The following is a 22,451-nucleotide window of genomic DNA, read 5'->3' as shown; positions in this document are numbered from 1 at the left end:
GGATCAAAGGTCCCCCACCAGCAGGGGACATTATGAGTATGTGGTATGGTCCTTAACCATTCACCTATTGGGACGCCTCACAGAAGATTATTTTTTAAACATTTATTAAATGATCAGTGTTACAGGGTAATCGTTTAATCAAATTTTACATTACCATAGCTTATAGTGATGTTTTACTTGTCTAAGGACCAAAGGAAAACAATAACAATAAGTGCAAAAAAAGAGCAAATCCTTGCATTTGAGAAGTTGTACCCAACGGTTATTTGGTGGGTTTCTACTATGTTGTTCATGGCTACATTCACATATAAACACACACACACACACACACACACACACACACACACACACACACACACACACAACCACAGATACTACGACTTCTTCTTTCTTCTTCTTCCTCTTTAAATGTCTACTGTGTGTAAAAGTGCTAGTGTGCAAATCAAAGCAGCATCTCATTAGAGTACTGACTCCTTCAGCTTCAGTGCTCTGTCTGCCTCAGGGAGTAAATACCTCAGTTCACCCCTGTTGAGACCATTTCTCCAAACACACACACACACACACACACACACACACACACACACACACACACACACACACACACACACACACACACACACACACACACTCTTTCCCTTGCTGCTGTTGGAATGTGCATTTCAGTAAAATAAATGGAGTGACCCTTGTTGCACTTGGAGCACAGTTGTGCCTAGAGGTCGTTCACCCCTCACATCAGGGTCATCTGATCTGCTAAGAGGACTGCGCACTACACACACTGCTGCATGTGAGTGTGTGTGAGATAACCCATGAACATTACGTTAAAGTTATGTTTGGCTAATGTTTGACTGAGCTTCAGGAAAAGAGCCCACTCTGTCTGTGTGTGTGTGTGTGTGTGTGTGTGTGTGTGTGTGTGTGTGTGTGTGTGTGTGTGTGTGTGTGTGTGTGTGTGTGTGTGTGTGTGTGTGTGTGTGTGTGTGTGTGTGTGTGTGCGCGCGCGCGCGCGCTCAATGATCTTTGAAGCTGTCAACATTTTTCACCACATGCTCTGTCATGATGCATAGAGGCGACTGGCGAGATGAACCAGCTGTCCCTGCCTGTGGTTACTGCAAGGTCAACATGTTCATGCTCACACACACACACCCCCACACCCACACGCTTGGCTGGGTGTCCTCTCCTTGTGTTGAAAATGCCACTGGACGGATGTGGTTAAAGAGTCCAAGTGCAAGCTGAAACAGTGACTTGAGCGAAGTTCTGATGTAAATCTCGCCCCGTGTCTCACAGGTGGAGGAGGGAAGAGGAATGGTCGCAGTAAGAAATGGAAGGAGATGCTGAAACTCCCGCACATCAGCCAGTGTGAGGAGCTACGTCGCACCATCGGTAAGAAATGGGGAGTCAGTGTGTGTGTGGGGGTGTGAGGCAGAAAGATAATGTGCCATGCTGTGTCGTTGGGGTGTGTCTGACTGTGGGAGGAAGTTCAGATTGGACTTCCTTCCTGTTTCTACCCGTCTCCACCCGCAGTTACAGGCAGGGGACAGGAAACCCTGTGTGTGTATGTGTGTGCGTGTATCTGACTCAGGGAATCCGTTTGCAAACTGCTTCTTAATCTCAAAGCCTCTTTTAACATTCATGTGTGTGTCTCACTATCTGTCTGCTCACGTACTAAATCAAAACGTCCTTAGTCCTGCTTCCTTCCTGTTCTCCACATCCAGGTTTGTCTTGAAGGGAGGGGCTGGATTCTCTGTTTGTGGCCCAGTCAAGTGCTCCACTCCTGGGCTATATTATCTCCTTGTTCCCTTCACACACACTGTTTCTCTGAATGCCACAGCACTGTGTGTGTGTTTTTGTGTGTATGTGTTAGTGTGTGTGTAATAGTGCGTCACAGCTATCGCTGCCAGAGATTGCAGTGCTACCCTCCCCCACATATTCTCCCTCCCTCTTTTCTATCTTCACGCCTCCCCCTCCCACTATCTCTCTCTCTCTCTCTCTCTCTCTCTCTCTCTCTCTCTCTCTCTCTCTCTCTCTCTCTCTCTCTCTCTCTCTCTCTCTCTCTCTCTCTCTCTCTCTCTCTCTCTCTCTCTCTCTCTCTCCACCACTTCAGAGCAACATAAGAGTGGGAGAACAGGAGAGGTATGGAGTGAGTGAGTGAAAAACAGAAACAAAGACAGAGAGGCTTTTACAACGGGAGGAAAGATCTCTTAAGGACAGGAAAGAGGGAGAGGAACAGCGGGAGGAAAGGAGGGAGGCTGAGGGAAAGAGATGTAGGTGCACATACTTCCTACTCGTGCAGTGTCGATTGTGTTCCCTGTGGATGTGTCTTCATATCTCAAATCATCACCCACGGATCTGATTATTATAAACTTCAATGTACCTGTCATCAGCAGTGATAGATTACCTGCTTAAAAACAGCACATAAATGTCACCTTAAGTGTGAGGAAGCATCATAGTTGTCAGATGTGTTACATATTTATTACCATTTGGATTATAACTTTTGCAGAGGATTAAAAAAATGAGTTGTGTGTGTGTGTGTGTGTGTGTGCGCGCGCGTGTGCGCGCACATGCAGCAGCTGTCGAGGGTTACATACGTCACTATTACATAGACACTATTGCGTAATGTCCCTATCACGCCGAGCGCAGGATCAAAATAATCCCTTTCGAGTACTTAAACACACAGACGTGTAGGCATGTGCGCACACACACACACCCAAGAGACACACACATGCCCATGCACCGTGTAGGCACAGCTGATAAAAGCATACAGTATAGCAACTGATAGCTGTGTCTTTGTTGTGTCTTGATAATGTCAGGCATTTGACCTTAGCCTTGACAAGTGTGCAGTACCTCTATGAAGCCCAGATTACATTATGTGGGCTGCAGCCACTTTGTCTGCCAGCCGTAGACCCCTCTCCCTCTCTGTTCCTCTCCTTCTGTCTCCCCTCTTCCTTTTTTTCTTTATTCTAATATCCATCCAACAGTTACAGTACATGTGCACTTTTTGTTTCTGATCACTGACGTTAGCCTGTTCAACATGCTCCTGAAACCAGAGGTAGTGTGGATGGAGGCTAACTGCTCTTGTTGCGTAGCAGCAGCAGCAGCAGCAGCAGCAGCAGCAGCAGCAGCAGCAGCAGCAGCAGTTGCAGTGAGCACTGGCCAATGCTCAGGTCTCTGCCTCAAAGGTGTGCACACATGCAGCTATTGCACACACTCGCATTTGTGCACATTTAGCTGGCCATTCACTGTCTCACTAACTCACTCCACCTTGGCCTAAATTAGAGTTTTAATTCAGTTGTAATTGCAGCTTACTTCACTGATACAGACAGCTGCTAGTCCGGGCTAGTTCAAGCTCTCTCTTTTCAATCCTCTAATTTCCTGGCCCATTTTTCTTTGACACCTTGCTGTCTTGTACAATCTCTCTTTCCCCTCTTTCTTTTTTTCAGAACCGGGGAGAGAGGGATCTCTTACGCAAAGAGGAAAGCTTTCATTGGTGGAATGCTGGCCTACGTGTGTTTTAATGTGGACATTAGAGATATTTCTTTTCTTCCTAATACCTGAATAATCCGATACCGATGTGGTATCATTGTGTCAAATTAACCCTGTATGGATGTGACATGATTGTTGTATAGCATCGGGTTAAACCATTTGTAAATCATGAACAGATACATGAATCTTTCCTTTATTATCTAATTTGACTCTCAGTCCAAACAAAAATGAATCTAGGAATAAATAACTTTTCCTACACTAGTTGTCCTAGCACTGCTGCCACCCCTCCAAGCCTTGTATACTGTACATCTTGTCTTTTAATTGGTGGGATTGCCAGCGTGACATGGTGACAAATTGCAGATGTTTTCCTAATTTCTGATGTTACACTATTTACCAGAAATCAATTGTTCTCCACTCTAAAACAGTAGTTGCACAGTGACACAGTTCAACTTTCTGTGTAGACAACTGTTTTACAGCAGTGAGGAAGAACTGATTTCTGGTAAAACTGCAGTTTTATCTGGGTGTGAAAGTAAAGTTTATTAATAAATTACGTGGTATTGATCGGTTCATAGACTTGCGTACTCGATCTCGAAAACTGTCCGCAAACTTGTGCCAAATGATGGGATGTCTGAGTAGCCTAATTTCATCAGAAAATAACTATTAATGTCATGCATGGCTTCAAAGTGGTACTTGTACTTGTACAATAAAATATATTATTGCTTGTTATCATGAAATCATCACTTCCCTTGATGTGGGTTATTATCATTTTGACGTCTCAATGGGAAGTTGCTAAAAAAATCCTTTCAAGAACATTGCACAACAGTTTCTGTGGTTTTTCTTTTTACATTTTTTTTTTAAAATTACGTTGGAGTGTGTCACCTCGAACAGTGACCAGTTCTGCTGTGATTCAGCAGAGGGTGGGATCTAATGGCCAGTGGAGTGGCTGAGGACTCGAGTAACTGGATGGAAACCATCAAAACCTGTTCTCGAGCAAGACACTGAAACCGTGTCTGAAAGCTTATTGTAAACTAGAGCATCAACCTGGTATCTTTAAACCTGTTAATGTAATTACATGCAGTAGGGGATATAAGCAAAACTCCCATGATAAAATGTTAGCAGAAAAATAGAATCTGTAATCTTCTGCTCTATGGTTGCAGAGGAGCAGAGAGAGCTCTCAAAGTTAATTTCCTTTTGAACCAGAGTGGAAAAATTGACTTTGCTGAATTTGGTTTGTTTATGTTCACACTGCCCAGTTTCAAACAAAAAGGCTCATAAACAGAAGTCACGTGTATTAACATGTCCTTCCTTTATTGGGCGAAGTGTAGGTAACCTGTCCTGGGATTCTAAAGCCAACATATTTGTTTGCATGGATGTAGAGGGAGATCCACCTTTTCAGGCATTGTGAAGCAGCTATTTAGATTATACACAACTTAAACAGCATTGTCCTCACCAGGCTAGATGAATCCAATTACAGGGGTAAACACTCCACATTTCAAATAAACTACTCCGATTCCTAAAATTACCTTATCAACTATGTGTGTGTGTGTGTGTGTGGGGGGGGCATTTTCCCCAAATCCATTTCACAGCTGAACACAGCTGATAGGGAAACCCCAAAGCAAGGCCTCCAATAACTTGGTGATCAAAGACGAGAGACGATATCTGAAGGCAAGTGCAACGCAATATAGTTAGTGATCTCTCAGTGAGGATTTCTGAAAGGGCTTTTGTTCTTCGGATTTAAAACACAGCGGTCACACAGCGGAGAGGGAAGCAATAAAAATATCATATCGCTGCACTCTTCTGTTTGCTAACAAACTGATAACTTAGGTTTTGTGGTCGTATAATTGGTGAGTGTGAATGAGGAGCACCGAGCTGCCGAGCAGAGGGGAATGCTGTGTAATAAACAGTGCAGCTGGGAGGGCTGTTGTGAAGATCTGATTTACTGTTGGAGGCTGTCCTGTAGCTGTCACCACTCAGAAATTTTCATCCCATGCATCCCTCCTCCCCCCTCTATTCACAGGCGCGCCGGGTCTACGTGAATGTGTGTGGCCTATTTTTGTTTGTATGTTTATCTTGTCTGTGTGTATGTGTGTTCTTACTGTCAACCAGTGATGGAAAATGTCCTGGGTCTTCTTCCTCATTTGGTACCAGAGGAAATGTGACTCAAATGGGCGCCATTAGTCCTAATAAGCTGGGGCCAGCTGCACAGACACATATACATACACACACACACACACACACACAGAAAACATGCTAACACACATACAGTGAACATGGACACAAAATATCGTGTGTTTTGAGAAAACGTACCATTTTTGAAAAAATGTATAGCTTGCTTTTTAAGTGGTGGTCTACTGTAACATTTATTTTGTTGGTATTCAAAGACTCCTGCTCTACTGAGGCCTTTACTGGGTGCAATAGCTAACTTGTGTGATATGTTGTTGTGTGTCTTTTTTTCCATTGTGTGTATAATATCAAGCTATATAAGCAGTGTCTTCTGTTTCTGGAATATTGTGGCATAAAAAAATCTCCTTACTGAAAGGTGTAGAAATATTCCTTCAACATCTCCACAGATTGATAGTTGTCCAACTCTAAAATACATATTTAACATTTTGTACTTGCTAATTTTTCCATTAATGAGGATATGAGATTTAAAGTCATACATCCTCTTTTGTCTATAGCCTGTGTTTCACTTCTGTTGGCTTGTTTGACTATGGTTTGTTTTCTCATCAGTCATTCTAAAAAAAAAAAGCTGAAAAAGGCGTTACTTGTCTTTCACAGGTAAAACATTTATTGTATTAGCATTCAACAACTTCAGCTCACATTGAAAGTTATCCCGTTGATGTTAAATGCTAAAGCTGTTGGTTTGTCTTTGGTTAAAATGACTACACAAGTTTACTATCTAGTCCAGGAATAAGCATTAGTTCAGCCTGGAGAAAGTCCAGGTTCATGTTTCAGCTTTCAAACAAACATACAAAAAACAAAGAAAAAACTGCCTTAGACAGTAGGCTAACAATTGAGGCTGGTAAAGAGAGGGTTAGGACTGTAGCTCTTAGTTTTTGTTTAAGTGGTAACATGTTCTACAAACAGTATTTGTATCAGAATTATCATTCTGATAAGAAAAAACTGTATTGTTGTACCTTTTTTGAATTAAAGCAGCTTTCGGATACAAATACCGGCAGCTTAAGCTAGTGAGCTAAGCTAGGCTAATTGCACAAGACTGCAAAGACATGAAAAGGGCATCAATGAGTTTGTTGCTTTCTCTGGTGGGTAAAATGGCAATATAATAGTTTAATTCCCCCAAAAATCAAACTATCCCTTTATACACAGTACTACAGTGTGGTCATTCTCTTTACTAATGTGAAGAAAAATCGACTTGAGATGATCCTCTGGCTGCATGTCAGTGAGTTATGAGTAATTGCAGTCATGTCAGAGTCATTTTGCTTTCTCAATTTGTTTCAGTGTGATTTTTTAGAGGCCTGTGTGGTGAGAGCTTTGCTGTATTTCGCAAAAGAAGCAAAGCAATTGAGAAAAGTCTGAAAAAGAAAGATAATTTTGTCTAGAAGAATTTGGTTGTTCATTATTTTCCTCTTCAAATTTCAAGACAGCTACAGGTTCACAACTATGGTTCTGGTGTATTTTGTGGCGTAATAACACCCCCCCCCCCCGTCTCTTTATCCCTCTCTCCTATTGCTCTTAGAGAGGGACTACACCAGTCTATGTGAGAAGCAGCCCATTGGTCGGCTGTTATTCCGTCAGTACTGTGACACCAGGCCAGAGCTGAAACGCTGCATCGAGTTCATGGACGCTGTGGTAAGACTTTTACCATTTCTCCGTGTATTCTGTGATTTTCTAACATTCATTCTTTCAGACATACTCTTCTAGTCTGTGTGTTTTCTCCACTGGGACGGGCCTGATTCAGCCCCTGCAGAGCCAGGAATAGGAGAGGAAAGTCGGGGCTTGGTCCTTTTCCCTGCTCCTGGTGGTAGTACAAACTGGTGGGTGGGTGGGGTGGGTGTAGGGGGATGATTAGCAAGTTAGACAGGCTGTCAGAGAGCAGACCCCTCCCCTTCCTCCATGCACTCCTCCATGAGGTCAAGCCCACGTCAGAGGCAGGTCTCCTGGGTGAGCAGGCAAACACAGGCCCGAGCTTGTGTCTAGGCCCCTGGAGGTATGCGAGAAAGGAAAACAGGGGGGAATCATGGTTATTTAATAAGAACCTAAATTAGTCTTTTTCAGGGTAGGCAGACATACGTGCACTGGAAGTCACACATACTCACACTGGCTGACAAAAATGCCAGAAATGAAACATTTTAGTGTTTAGCGTGCTGCTAGTCCCACTGAGAACTTCATGCCTTGGATGTGATGCGTAGTAGCAACGCTCGGTCCCATTCCTCTCCGCTGAGCGTGTTTTCAAACAAAACATATGGCTGGAAGCAGTCAAACTCCAGACCATCTCCCTGCCTACAGCCATATTTGACCAAAAACACAATCTGTGATAGTGCGATGGGGTGAAATCCGAGGCGTCTTCCTGGTAGGTGACAGATGTAACGGGCGAAGCGTGAAGACAAACACGGTTGCTGCTTTTACTAAAATGAGATATTTTGTCATCAGTAACATCTCTCTGTGTCCACGGTCCCACTCTCAATCGTATTTTTAATTTCTTTCTCTCTTTTGTCTCTTATTAACCACCCCCCACCCTTCCCTCTCGCTCTTCCTCCCTTGTTCTCACCCTTCCTTTCTCCTATCGCCTTCTGGTGCCTGTCTCTCTGACCTTATTTGGAGAGATATTAAAGATGGCTGAATGAGCATGGCTTCCTGTGCTGGTGGGGTTGCTCAAACTTCTGTTCTTGTCTGACAGGCCATGTACCAGCTAGCTCCTGATGAGAAGAGGAGGGACTGTGGACTGAATGTTTTAGACACATACTTTAATAATGGGGTAAGACGCACATACATTTATTTCGTAACGGTGCTGCTCGATATAGAAAAATTATTTCGATATTGATCTAAGATTTACAAATCTTAAATCTTCCGGTCCTTCATCTCTTTAAATTGCGTAGTTTTATTAAGTACATGAAATTAAAAGCAAATTAAAGAATTCTCTGGTGGTTTGTTTCTTATCACTTAGCACTGGTGACTTGTGTTTTACTGGTACCACTCTCTGCAACAGTATCAGGCTGTGTTTACCTCTTTTCTGGTTTACTGTGTTGGTTAATGAGCATAATTGGCCCAAACTCATCTGGACTTCATTTGTCATAAAAATAAAAATGCACAGCTTGAAATATGGTAAAGGAAACATGTTTTCCTATACAGTAAAAAGGAGAAAATTGGTTGGTTAAATTTGTCCCTTATTTTAAATAGCTCAGTGCAGGACCACAAAAGAGTTGACGCTGTTCTCACTACCCCGAACGAACTGGACCAAACTGGCAAATGAGCCAAAGTTTGTCAAAACCAGACTAAAAGAGGTTATGTGTGACCGCAGCCTTGATGTCATGATCTGCTAGCGAAGCTGTAGGTTCACAAACAGAAAGTTGATGAGCTGACTCTTTTCTACATCACACAATACACCACCATCTTACGTTGTTTCTGTTCCTCTCTGTCTGTCTGCCTCACTCTCTGTGTCTGTGTCTCTTTAACCCTCAAGTCGGCAGCCCATCTGCCAGACATACCCCAGGATGTAGTCGCTGGGTGCCGGGAGAGGCTGGAGCAGAGTCCGTGTAAGGAGCTCTTCAATGACTGCACCAAGTAAGCCTCTATCTTCCCCACACATCTGGCAGAGCGGGACATTTTTTATATACTCTCCTATACTATGAACTCACCTGCGTCAGCTGTCCAACACTCAGGCGGTTAATGAGACGCTTGTTAGTTGGAGGCGTATGGATTTAGTGTTGTTTTTTTTTTTTTGCAGTGGGTCCAACAGAATCTTGTTCCTTCAGAAACGGTGTGTGTTTGTAGACGCTGTGGACGAGTGCACTCTGTCACTAGTGATGATGAGGCAGCTGGCACCTGGAGTGCAATAACACACACACACACACACACACAAACAGACTTGCAAAAACACACGCACAGTGGAGGCGAATGAAAAAGAGCAGTGGGCAGAGAGGGCATCCGGATGGCTGGCATGAAAACAACAGTCACCTCAGTGTTCCCCGTATACAAACACACACACACACACACACAAACACAGATTTACAAACACGCTCTCTCTCTCTCACTCTCTCTCTTTCTCACACACACACGCACACACCCACACACACACTCTTGCAGGTGTTTCTGCTTCCTGCTCTGAGAGCCAGGAGAAGCAAACAGACCGGGGATTATTACCCCCAAATGTACTTCTCATTTCACAGATATACACACATACACACACACACCTCACAACTTTGTATTAGCCCAATAATTTAGCTCTGTCACAGTTAGTTTCTGTTGCCCAGGACCTCAGCTGAATGATATATTGTGAAATGAATATGATGCTAAGTCAGGGGTCTCCAGCCTTTTTCACTCGGAGAGCTACTCTTCATGTTTTATATTACCGGTTACATTCATTCACATATTGTATCAACACACTCAAACCGATCGCAAAAACAAATCAGATGAATAAGATTTAAGAAGTCATCAAGTATCAATGTCCAAAACAAACATTTTAAAACAAAAAACATCAGAAACTCAAATCAGTGTCAATTTTTGTGTAAAAAATTAAAAAATTATTCAGTGGAACCTGAACACACAGACATAATAACACAACTGCAAATAAACAAAATCAGAGAAAAAAATAAGCTCCTTAGTCAGCAATCCAGTGATTGTCAGTACATACAATGGTACATAACAAACAGGAACTTAAAATAGCTTAATAAGTCAGTACATCTTTTTTTCCCAAAATGTTAACAAACATGGCCTTAAAAAAAAAAAGGGGGGATTCAAGTTGAGGCCTACAGTTTAGCTCTTTAATCCATGGCAACATATTTTGGCAACATATTTCCAGTTTCTTCGAAAAGTTTAGCTTGTATCTGTTCAGTCATCCAGAAGAGTTACTATCACTGCATGTGGCCTACAGCATATCTGATGTAAACAAACTTGACAGCGTGACTCATTTGAATGACAACTGACTGATAATGATTTGATATTGAAGAGAACTGGGACATCTGTGTATTTGATTGAGTAGCATTTGGAGCAGATTAACTGAGTGAAGCTGTGTTGCTTAAAGTTTGTACTTTGCATCTGTGGTTTGTACATATATTCTCAGAGCCTTTGGGTGAGCTACTGGTAGCTCGCGAGCCACTTGTTTGAGACCTTTGTGCTAACTTGTCACATTTACCTTGGTAATTTAATGATATCTATTTTTAATCATATTTTCTCTTCCACATTTCCTTTCCTGTGTTGGCTGACCTCTGTTGTACTGTTATTGATTACTTACAGTGAGAGCAGTCAATGATACTGTTATTGTGAGATGTCACTGGCTGTTGTATTTATTCACAGATTAGTTAAAGAGAGTTTGAAGAGAAATATGATGTGAGTAAACTGACTTTTGTTTACTGTGAAGCAGAAGTGATTTTGATAGACAGGAATAAGAATAAAGAACATCTTCTCAGTGTGATTTCTAAACAGGTTTATTAGTAATGTATGTCTGAGAGGAAGTGGAAGTCAAGCTGAATCTAAAAATGTGTTTGTCATTCAGATTTCAGTGGAGTACGATTCTGAGAAGGAGTAAAAATTTTGATGCAAATTGAGCCTCACCCCTCTGGTACACAGCAAACTGCCGTACAACACATTTTACTTTATTTGATTGAATTTATTTGTCAGGAACAATGGACAAAAACATTATTATAAAACAAGAGAAGAGGTAGATATGACATGAATCTATCACACCAGTGTATAGGATGTGCAGCACAGGACAATCCACCCCTCATCAAGGCAACGGGCCCACGTTCCCTTAGTTCTGGCAACAGCTGTGTTTCTGTGAAGTGTCAGCTTTTAGCCACACAGGCAGACAGATTTGGATTGGAAATGCTGCGACCGGCCTCTGATTCACTTGAGCGTCCCCGGGGAATCCTGGAATCTGCCAGAAGCAGCTCAGGAGAAGTGGGAATCGTGGATGGGAAAACACTCAGTTATGTTCTCAGCCTGTGCTCATGTTTTGGCAAAACACAGGCGGAGAGCTGCTCCAGAGCTGTTGGATTTCTAAAATCAATAACTCGTATGCTTCAGGAGACTTACTTAGCTGTTCGTGGTGGCTGTGACGGGCGGATACGCTGCTGCCAAAACGTCTTGAAGCTGTGATGAATTTGTTTCCCATGTGTGTTTTAACCAGGTGATTTTCACTGAATGTGATGTCTTGTTAAGTTGATCTGTTGTTTATTCACATATACTGATGTTCCTGTTCGTTGGTATGGTTTGCTTGAGGGTTGGGAGAGTGACAAACAGTGTGAGCAGAGACACAGCTAGGAGGTGTGTGTGTGTGTGTGTGTGTGTGTGTGTGTGTGTGTGTGTGTGTGTGTGTGTGTGTGTACATATGCAAAAACACAGATAGCAGATGTACTGGCAGAGCGAGGTTGAACTGAGAGCTGTGGATTGTGTTTGACTGAAGCTGGAAACATCAGTGGTTATGGTTGAGATGAACACAACAAACACAAGCGCACACACACCTGTCTCCTAGCTTTGGTCATGGTCTGTTGGGTCAGTTTCCTTCCCTTCTGCATGCCTCTTCTATTTAACACCTCTGTGTAGTGCAAAGGGCACTGAGGAGGGCAGAGAGATGGTGCGACAGAAAGGAAGAGCTCAGCATTACCACACTTATGCTTTACACTTGGTTGATGTGGGAAGCTCAGCATCTGCTCCGTTCAAACTTGTTGACCGGATTAAAAAAAAAACAAACATAGCGAGTGATGAAGTGATGTGATGGCAGAAAGCGCAGCGTGAGGGGCTGACTTGGAAAACCCACAGAGAGCGATGAAAGGAGAGCAAAAAAGGAGAAATTGGGAAAAGTGAGGAGAAATGGAAAGAAAGTGTTAAGGAGAGTGGGGGAAAACAGCAAGAGAGTACAAACATAGAACAACACAGGCACGTGTTTCTTGCTGAAAGCCTCGCAGCAGTTCAGATGTTTTTGAATGGGATTCCTGTTCAAGTTCTGTCATCACTCCTTCCACTATCATTATTATTTATATTCCATGGTGAAACTTTGATTTGCTTCATTTTTTTTTTTTATTCCGATATGTAACGGTTTACTCAGTGTTGTTTTTTTCTCAGGGAGAAAGCCTGTAGGAAAGCATGGTGCTACACGTGGAAACGTGACTGTTGGCAAAGCCACGCACCCACTAGCAGAAATGTATTAGCTCACTCATGGATTTTCTTCTGCTGCAGTGGAACATAGTGTTATGTCATACTGAGAGTAGAGCACGGCCGTTCAGTACATGTGTTTCCTGATATTTTGTGTATATTAACAAAGGTATCTCTGCTGATTGTTCTCCCCTTTTCTCGTCCTCTCCCACTCCCTTTGTGTAACAAAAGCCATATTGTGGCTTTGTTTATTTCTACTCCCAGTGGTGTCTGTCTGAGACTCGACTCCAGGCCAGGCACTGCTAGGCTCCTGCCTCTCTGGAGCCCCCTTTTCTCTTTCTTTAAGTGTCCAGGACCAGTTTGTTGTCTAAGACTGACTGAACTTCAATGACCTGAAAATATGGATGATCTAAAAAAAAATGTATTTGTTCAAAGGGTTAATGACACAACTGAGAAGGGACCTAATATGAGAAAAAAGGGTATGCTGTGCTTAAGACTGTTTAATTAAAACAAGGTTTTTTTTTTGTTTTTTTTTAATTGAGCCTTGATATCCATGATTTTAGCACAGACTCCTCTGAGCTCAGCGGCAGCAGAGGACAGAGCGATGAAATCCTTTAGACTCTCTGCTACCTCTGTGAAGAACTGAGGTCTTGTTGTGATAGATGATGGTGGACGCTCAGCTCATGTGCCGAGCAACCGGGTCCCATGATGACATAATTCAGTTTTCTTTTACACAGCGGAGGGTGCTCCCCTTGTGGAAACTCTCTATTTGCGAGCCTCTTTGCCAAGAACAGCCACCCCAGTGCTGCTGGTAACCACAGGCAGCTTTCCTCATCCTCCTCAGTGATGAAGTAATATGGTCAAGGAAAATCTCCTGGCCAAATATGAGCATCTCTTTCAGCATTTGGGTGGCAGAGGAGGGAGTTTTGGCTTGTAGCTTTGGTTTTTAGTCATGTGTTGTAGGCTGGCAGAAGAGACTGTGATCACACTGGTCAGCGGTGGAGAAAACTGCACCGGTGCAAATTTTGTTTGTATGTTTTGTAACCACAGTGTTTTGGATCGTAATACAGTTGTTGCCTCTTTACTAGATGTTTCTGTGAGATGTGTGACGTAACTGGCTGAATCATTCACTTCTATTGTGAAAATAGTATTTTATGTTAATAACAGAACAGGGCTGCACAATTGATCGAAATCACAATATGGCCAAGTGCAATATCCAAATCGCCGGAGCTGCAAATGAAAGGGTTGTGGTGCCACAGAAATGCCCCGGTGTACAAATCGTTTGCAAATGCAAAAATGACCATTCCAAGTCGAATCATGACTCATATTGAAATCGCAATATATGCTAAAATAATCTCAATATCATTTTTTCTGCATATCGTTCATCGCTATTACAGAACCTTCCCAATGGTTGGGCTGGTGTTCATACTACAAACTTGTTAATTGGCCAGTTAGTTCCACTGATGTTCTCCATAATAGTTATGAAGCTCCAATTAGATTTTTTAAGCCAGTAACATTATACAGATGTTTGACCTGCATGGACTGATAGCTATACAGACATGTTTTTCGAAAGAGTACAAATGCAGACGTGTGAAACAGGTTGAGCTTTCCTGACTTGCCTGTCTAGAGGTAATTAAACGGTACAAGTACTCGCCTCTGGTCTTTGGCTCAGTCTCTCTGCTGCTACGTAAAACAGATACATGGACTTCTTTAATACTTCTTTCTTTAGCTTCATGAAGTTGGCTGTGGCTGTGTTTGTCAGTCATCATCCTAGCATTTATGTCTTATGCTGGATATATGAATCTCTGCACTGGGAGCCTGTGTTGGTGACATGTTTTTCTTGTCAGCAAACATGTCAGTAAACTTGACAGTTTATTCCTCAAATTATTATTATAAATATTTTCTATGAAGGCTGGCCATGAGAGAAATGCACTGACTTGCATTTACAATGTCCCACGCTATGAACAGTACCTCAGTGAAAGCTTAAGGGAGCCCTGCAGGGTGTTGCACACAAACACAATTTCTGTTTACACAGACTGTTTCTCACCAGAACACACTGTATGTGTTTTCTTCTTCATGAAACATTTGAAAAACCAATTGAAATAAATAAATACTGTAAATCCTGTGTTGTTTACATCAATGTTCGCTTGCCAGTTGGCTTCATCTTCTCTGACTGTTGGTGGCGGTCACATGCTAACAAAGACAATCAGCAGAATGGTATGAAAGCAGGATGTAAATCATGTTGGCATAATACAAACAAACTGGGCACCCAGTCGTAAAAACGTTGCTCCATAGCACTACTAGTGGTCAGAATCTCTACCATTGATTTAACGGATTAAATGAAATGTTGAAACCTTTTCAGAGTGACTCATATTTATTTTCACTTTTATCTCGCATTTTTTTTTGTTTGTCTAGTGTCTGGCTCCTTTCCTCTCACAGCTTGAGTATTTTAATCTAATTTAATCTTAGTTTTTTTCCCCCCTTTTTTATCACAAACCTTGAAGTAACCGCAGATGTGTCTCACTACCGTCGAGCTCATGTCTGTGTGGATCAACAGTGTTAAAGAGGCCATGGTGTTTAAGTCAAACAACATCTGTGCTCAAGAAGCAGTAGTTAGGCAGGACACTAATATGAGAAGCTGGCAGGGTCATGTCAAAGAGTTATGTTCTAACAACTCTCAGTGGAGTGATGGTTGACATATGTGACCTTTCATGACCCCTGCTGTCCTCATAGAACTTTGCTTTAGTCTCATCACGGGGTGTCAGGGCAGGAATTCTACAAGATGAAGTTTTTTGGTCGCTAATGTCTGTGTATGTGACATAATCAGATAGATTCACACAGACTCACACCCACATTCAAATTTCAAGTAAGGTGAGATTAGACATTCTGCTCAACCTAAAAACCGGTTTCCCCCAAATCCCTTTCCCTGGTTGAGTTGAGTGGAATGTCTCCGTTCAAAGGCATTTTTCAGTTTTTTTCCCCCGTCTTTCCACTGAGAGCGTCTCAGAACCATAACACAGCGAGCAATGCCTGAACACACACTCTCACACACACAAGCCTGCAGATATATACAAACATGCACACACATGCGATTCAGGGAGTAGTCAGATAAAGAGGATGTGTTTGTAAGTCTTTGCAAAGGTTAAAAGGCGTTCTCTGGGAGGCCAGCTGTCTGTCTGTCTGTCTGTCTGGAAGATATCCTACATGAGCTTGTTTTTTTTGTTTTTTTTGTTTTTTTATGTATGTTTTTCTGGTGACATGTACACTGCAATGTCCTTATTAACTTAAAATGTTCACCTCTCCTCTTTCTCCCTTCCTTCCTGCAGAATAGTTCGTGATTATCTGAGTGGAGCTCCATTTTCCTTCTACCAAGAGTCCATGTACTTCTCTCGCTTCCTACAGTGGAAATGGTTGGAGAGGTGGGTAGTCGGTGCAGATTACACCCTTGCTAAAGCAAACAATTCTTCTTTTTTACATAACAATGACACCTGTGATCTTACACACATTGAATATTCACTGCTCAGGTTTTTATCCCTCATTGCACTTGTTGGTTTGCAGCACTTTAAATGTCCAAACAGATAATTCAGTTAATTAATAGTAAATATATTGCAACTGTATATTAATAAAAATGACATCAGAAGTGCTTACAACAAACTAAAGACACTCAAATACACAAACAAGACAGAAACACAACAGTATACAGTACATGCTGTACCAGCAGCGGCAGCAGTGTTTGCACTAAAACACAAAGGTGGTGCCGCCAATCAGTGTTTCTGTGTGACTGGTAAATAATTGATGATGCTTTGCATAATGGCTGGGTGGAAACAGCAGCCATCAGGGTGGATTAATAATATATTAGAGCATTAGTCTGTCTGCGAGAATGACATAACCTATCAGTTATTTTATGTCTCCTTATTTTTGTGTCTCTCTCTCTCTCTCTCTCTCTCTCTCTCTCTCTCTCTCTCTCTCTCTCTCTCTCTCTCTCTCTCTCTCTCTCTCTCTCTCTCTCTCTCTCTCTCTCTCTCTCTCTCTCTCTCTCTCATTCCTCTATCCATCGCTGCAGGCAACCAGTAACCAAAAATACCTTCAGACATTATAGAGTACTAGGAAAAGGTGGATTTGGCGAGGTAAGTGTTACAGTAACCAAGACGTAAAGTTAAAGTAACTGTGACTGTGTTTTTATGACGGATGCTGAACCAACATTATGCTCCTTTACACATTAAGTCTGGAAATGAGATGTTAATGTTAATGATTTAAGTTGCTACAAGTCAATCTTTAACACTTAGTTAGCGCAGCGGCTGTTTATGTCTCCGCTCCAGTGTTGTTGGGTGGAGTAATCTGTGGTGTGACATATTAACTTCCATTAGTTTTAAAGGGTGTTTTCATGTGCAAGTGTGTAAGTGTGTGTGATAATATTTCCTCGTTGCTTGTTTTCCAGGTTTGTGCCTGCCAAGTACGTGCCACCGGTAAGATGTACGCCTGTAAAAAGCTGGAAAAGAAACGAGTGAAGAAAAGAAAAGGTGAAGCAATGGCACTAAACGAAAAACGCATTTTAGAAAAAGTTAACAGTAGTTTTGTAGTAAGTACTACTTTTTTCTTATTCAACCTTTCATCAGAATTGTACCTGTTTTCTGTGTCTGTGTGTTTGTGAGACCATTGTTTGTTATGGCTCCAAATGAAATTGAATGGTGTGTTTGCAAAGGCTGTCGATCTGTTTTTGAAGACAGTCGGTGCGACTAGAGTTGTGTTGGTTTAATGACGTCTGCACCAGGTGGAAAGGCCTGTGAGTTGTAGTGGAAAGAGACACAATGGGATAAAACTACAAGGGGGGGGGGGGGTCACATGATATTATTGACCAGTTGCAGGTGTACTGCAGGACGGTCAACAACAAGTTCATATGACCATCCTGCATTCACTGCAACAAGCCAAATCCTCTGTTTTATCTTAACAAACTTGCTATTTTGCAAACATGCCACATTTGATTTGATTTGAAGTGTACTGTCGGCCTTGAATTGTCTGTGAATGCATCTGAAATCTGATTGAAATCTGTTTTTTCTGTCAAACCATTTCTGATACAGAGATGTTTAAAACTCAAATACACAGATGGATAGTTATATGATTGTCAGGAAAAAAAAGGAATATACATTCTTTTATTGTCACACAAAAGTATTAATCATATTTGTGGTGACCCTCCCAAATGTAATATACGTACATATAAGAATTTCCATATATGAAATATATGAACATATAGAATAAAAACACATGTAAAATTATATATGAAACCTATTAAAAATTGGAACAATTTCACATATTGACATATATGTCTAGCCCATACAAATACGTATGTTCAAATTGTAGACATATGTCACATAAATATATATCCATCCCTAAACCTGTCAATATATGTTCATAACAATATATACACTTGCAACCATATATAATGTTAACATATACGCTCACATGTTACACCATCTAAAAATGAATCAGGTAATGTATGTATGTATGTATGTATACAGAGCTTACTATGGGGGTTTCATATATGTTATAAATGTACATCTTCATATATCTGTAGGATGCGTGTGATAACAATATATCCCCTTATAGGTGACATATGGCAGCATCACTCTTGATATAGGGATATATATGTCATATATTACATTTCTTTATGGGTCAAAACTGAGTCACAGTTAATCCAGATTTAGTGTTTGAGTTTGACAGGAGGTTCATTCGAGGCCAAAGAGAACACATCTGTAATCAAGTGAAAACGTCACAGCTGTAACCTGAGCATGGAATTTAAGGACAAAGACATAGCATTGCAAACTAAATAACTGGAACAAAGGTCATTAGCATTGTTGATTTGTTAAAAAAACTCTATGGAGTCTGGGTTACAAAACCACTAAATGCAGGTAGGGGTCTGGGTGCTGGGGTGCGAGTCTTGTCTCGTGCATGTTTGTGCATTTTGGATGAAAGTTTCAGACACAAATAACATCTCCCAGTAGAGCAGCTTCATGTGGAAGAAGGTGATACAGTGTCCTGCTCTGAGCATGTGTGCCAGCCAAAAAATAAAATTATTACCCTGCCACTGTACCGCCATGCCTCAAGCTCTTAATGGTGGCGTTGCTCTTGGCTGATTTTCCTATGGAGGATTCCTATAAATTGAGCCATAGTCTTTAGTAAGCGGTGGTTTTTGGTTGGCACTATAACGGCAAGCTTGAACGCTTTTTAGGGAGTCACCTAGCTTTTCATTTCTTCCATGCTGCACCAAAGCACAGAGGGGCTGGAATTTACAGCTGACAGTCTATTAACATGTAAGATGATACATTGTAGGAACAGTTCACGACCTTAAAGGGAGATATCAATAATGTTTATAGGTCATTTATTAAATGTAAGGCTTTGTTCACTGGTGTTCTGTCAAAAAAAATGTTCAAATGAGTAGCAGAGTTGCTATTTGTGTCCCAAATTTTCAATATGCACCTTCACCCCTTTGACCTCTCACTGTGTACACCTCATGCTACATGTTCCTGATGTTCTCTCTTTGTTTGTTCTTTCCTCTCCTCTCATCACTGTATAAAAATGGAAATGCTTGGATTTTTATCCTCTTAAACTGTGCGTGTGAACATTAGGACTCGAGTGCAATTGGAAAACTAGTGATGTGAGCTTCTTTTTCCATTTTGTCCAACTGTATGCACAAAAACATCTCAGGTGCACAGGCAGGAAAAGAAAACTTTGCATTGGCTCAGTGTTGTAATTCTCTTTAAAAAAAAAAAAAAAAAAGATTGTTCCAAAGACAAGAAAATTACAGCAAGTTCTCGCTTTAACATTCGTGGAACATGTTGAGGAGCAACTGGAGGGATTGTTTCTGGTCTGTGTTTAGTGTGTACTCTGAATATTTGTACTCACTCTAGAACACGGTGTGACTATTTAACTGGACAGAACTGTGATATTGATCTGTAGGAGAGTAACCTGGACAGTAACAGAGCAAAGAAGAGCCTTCATGCCTCTCCATGTTCTCCATTTGAAGCTACTGTGTGTTGTGTTTGACTTGTTCTGTGTGTTGGATTAGTCAGTTTCTGATACAGAGTGAGGTATGCTTTGCGTCCTTGTTGCTGCCAGTGAGTCATGGAAGAAACATGTGTATGGGCATGTAACACACACACACACACACACACACACACACACACACACATATGCAGAGGCTGTAGTGGGCTTGTTGCAGAACCTCAGACTTGCAGCTCTTGTCACCTGGGATTGGCACATGATTGTGTGTGTGTGTGTGTGTGTGTGTGTGTGTGTGTGTGTGTGTGTGTGTGTGTGTGTGTTCGTTCTCTGTGCTGCAGGCAGAACTGATGACTCTTCATGTGCCTCTCTACCTACGAGAGCAGCTCTGTTGCTTAGCAACACTGACCAAACAGCAGTAGCAAGGAGAAGAGTCAAGTGCTCTCTCAAACCCCTCATTTCTCTCTCTCTCACTCTCTCTCTCTCTCTTTCTCTCTCTCTCTCGTTATTCTACCTTTTTTTTGATCAGGGCATACTATTCAGTCAACATATACTGTCAGCCTACTGTTTGGTTAAAACCAATGACCCATCCACATGTTCGGTGTGTGGGTGTGTATGTGAGACACAGAGCAGGGTCTCCAGCAGGTGAGACAGAGGCAGAGCTACCTCTAATGCTCTGCTGCACAACTGGGTGGTTGTCATGACAGTTTTTGAAACTGGAGCCAGTATGATAAAATTGTTAAAGACTGGAAACATTATATGTCGTAAATCTTGTTTCCATACAGGAACTTTGCCTAAAAAGCAGATTTTTTTTAAAAGCCAATTAACTGATCATGTGATAACACAAATTGTGATTTTTAAATCTGATTTAGATATCTGATCAGAAATCCAGTGAACAGTGTGTTCAGTGTTCATAACAGTCCTGTCCAGTACTCAAGAAAATTAAACTGTAGAGGGGGCAACGTGGATGTTATGACGTTATGATTCAGCTCTTGTGACGGTAAAGTCATTTCTAGTAAGCTGATTGTCTTGGGTTTCTCTGATTTTGTTGTATTAGGACAAATGTTGGGCATTAGTGGATATTTTGACTGTACTGTAGTTGAAACATTTTATGGATATCTTTTTATCATGTCTTACACATTTGAAAGAAAATACTCAGCCGATCGCCGGTCCTCACAACTTGGAAGGGCTGTTTGATGGTTAGGGTAAATGGGAAGGGAATGCATTATGTTGATGAGTGTTCTCAAAGCTAACATAAGGTGTGTGTGTGTGTGTGTGTGTGTGTGTGTGTGTGTGTGTGTGTGTGTGTGTGTGTGTGTGTGTGTGTGTGTGTGTGTGTGTTACTCTCTTGGCCCATAAGAATTTTCCCATCTCCTCTTGTGGTCCGTCTCTGACTGCACACTCTGGAGCAGATGGGATTCCTCCTCATGGCAGCAACATCCTGCTTGTACACAACAGCACATGTACACACACCATATACCCTGCATGTCACTGACCCACGGGAGGAGGGGAGGGAGGGTGAAGCTGGTGGGAATGAAGGGAGAGAAGGGAGATAGATGGTGGGATTAGGGGGGAAGGACATGAAGCAGTAGAGTGAGGAATGGAGAGGAAGCTTCTGGTTTTCCATATCTGTGATATATCTCTTTGTTTCTCTTTGTGTACATTCTTGAAATTGTGATGTGGGATAATGGATGATTATTTGGGGCATTAAACAAACCAAATGAAACAATCATGCTCCTCTAGCCACCCGGTCTCTTACCACCGCTCTTCCCTCTTCCTCCTCCTCCTTGCTTTCTCTTCTTCTTCTTGCCCTCTTCTTGCCCTCCTCTACACCGACTTCTTTCTTCTTGTCCTTGCCTCCCTTGTTACCACCTCCCCCCAAATTTTCCTCCCTCTCCAGGTTAGTCTAGCATATGCCTATGAGACCAAGGATGCGCTGTGCCTGGTGTTGACCATAATGAATGGCGGTGACTTAAAGTTTCACATCTACAACATGGGCAACTCGGGCTTCGACGAGCAGAGGGCCATCTTCTACGCTGCTGAGATCTGCTGTGGCCTTGAGGACCTGCACCGTGAGAGGATAGTCTACAGGTTAGGGGGGATGTGGGGGATGTCAGATACAGGTTGGGGCAGGTGAAGATGGGAAATCAAATCAAAATAATACAACTAAGATTTTTTCTTTCATGATAGTATTTCTGTTTAGAAGATGAGAAGATGTTGTAGGCGGGTTTACTGTCTCAAAACAGCATTAAGCACAGAGGCTTTAGGAAAATCTTCAGGGGTATTTTGACTTTGTCTCTGAGGACTAGTGTTGTGAGGTTTACAGTCCCAGAATCAAAGTATGCGAGCTTGTTTTTGTACGAGAGAATCTAAATTCCTGGTATTTAAAGGGGCACTTTGCCAATATTAAGCACGTTGAGTTCAGCTCAGCTCAGTTTACTTGTCACGAGGAGTACCACTCAGCCTGGGAAACGGTTGTAAAAATGATTCTGTGGCACTGAGGGAACTTTCTTACATCTGAGAAAATGATGACACAGTGATGTTGTTGGGGTTATCTCAGATTAGCCCTGAGAAGTGACATTTTTAACACAGTCTGGGTGTGGAGTTTGGAAGTTTTCACTAGGTAGTGAGGCAAAATTAAAAGATGCTACCCATTTGCATTACGGAAAAGTTTGACCCATACTAAGGACTAAAAGTCAGGATGTCTCCAC

General features: G+C 41.9%; 1 protein-coding gene across 2 annotated transcripts in view; it reads left to right on the top strand.

The window, feature by feature from the left end:
• Positions 1–22,451, top strand: part of grk4 (G protein-coupled receptor kinase 4) — a 41,764-nt gene that overhangs the window by 12,088 nt on the left and 7,225 nt on the right. For both annotated transcript variants that reach the window (XM_071503917.1, XM_071503918.1), the window contains exons 2-9: positions 1,279–1,374; positions 7,172–7,284; positions 8,333–8,410; positions 9,116–9,216; positions 16,071–16,163; positions 16,808–16,871; positions 17,183–17,323; positions 21,641–21,831. In XM_071503917.1, coding sequence (XP_071360018.1) covers positions 1,279–1,374; positions 7,172–7,284; positions 8,333–8,410; positions 9,116–9,216; positions 16,071–16,163; positions 16,808–16,871; positions 17,183–17,323; positions 21,641–21,831 — 877 coding nt within the window. The remainder of the gene's footprint in view (positions 1–1,278; positions 1,375–7,171; positions 7,285–8,332; positions 8,411–9,115; positions 9,217–16,070; positions 16,164–16,807; positions 16,872–17,182; positions 17,324–21,640; positions 21,832–22,451) is intronic.

This window comes from Trachinotus anak, unplaced genomic scaffold (genome assembly GCF_046630095.1).
Source record: "Trachinotus anak isolate AG129_WGS33_773 ecotype Australia unplaced genomic scaffold, CSIRO_AGI_Tana_v1 ptg000019l, whole genome shotgun sequence".
Taxonomy (NCBI): domain Eukaryota; kingdom Metazoa; phylum Chordata; class Actinopteri; order Carangiformes; family Carangidae; genus Trachinotus; species Trachinotus anak.
The sequence above is the reverse complement of the archived record's forward strand: the minus strand, read 5'-3'. Positions and strand labels throughout refer to the sequence as shown.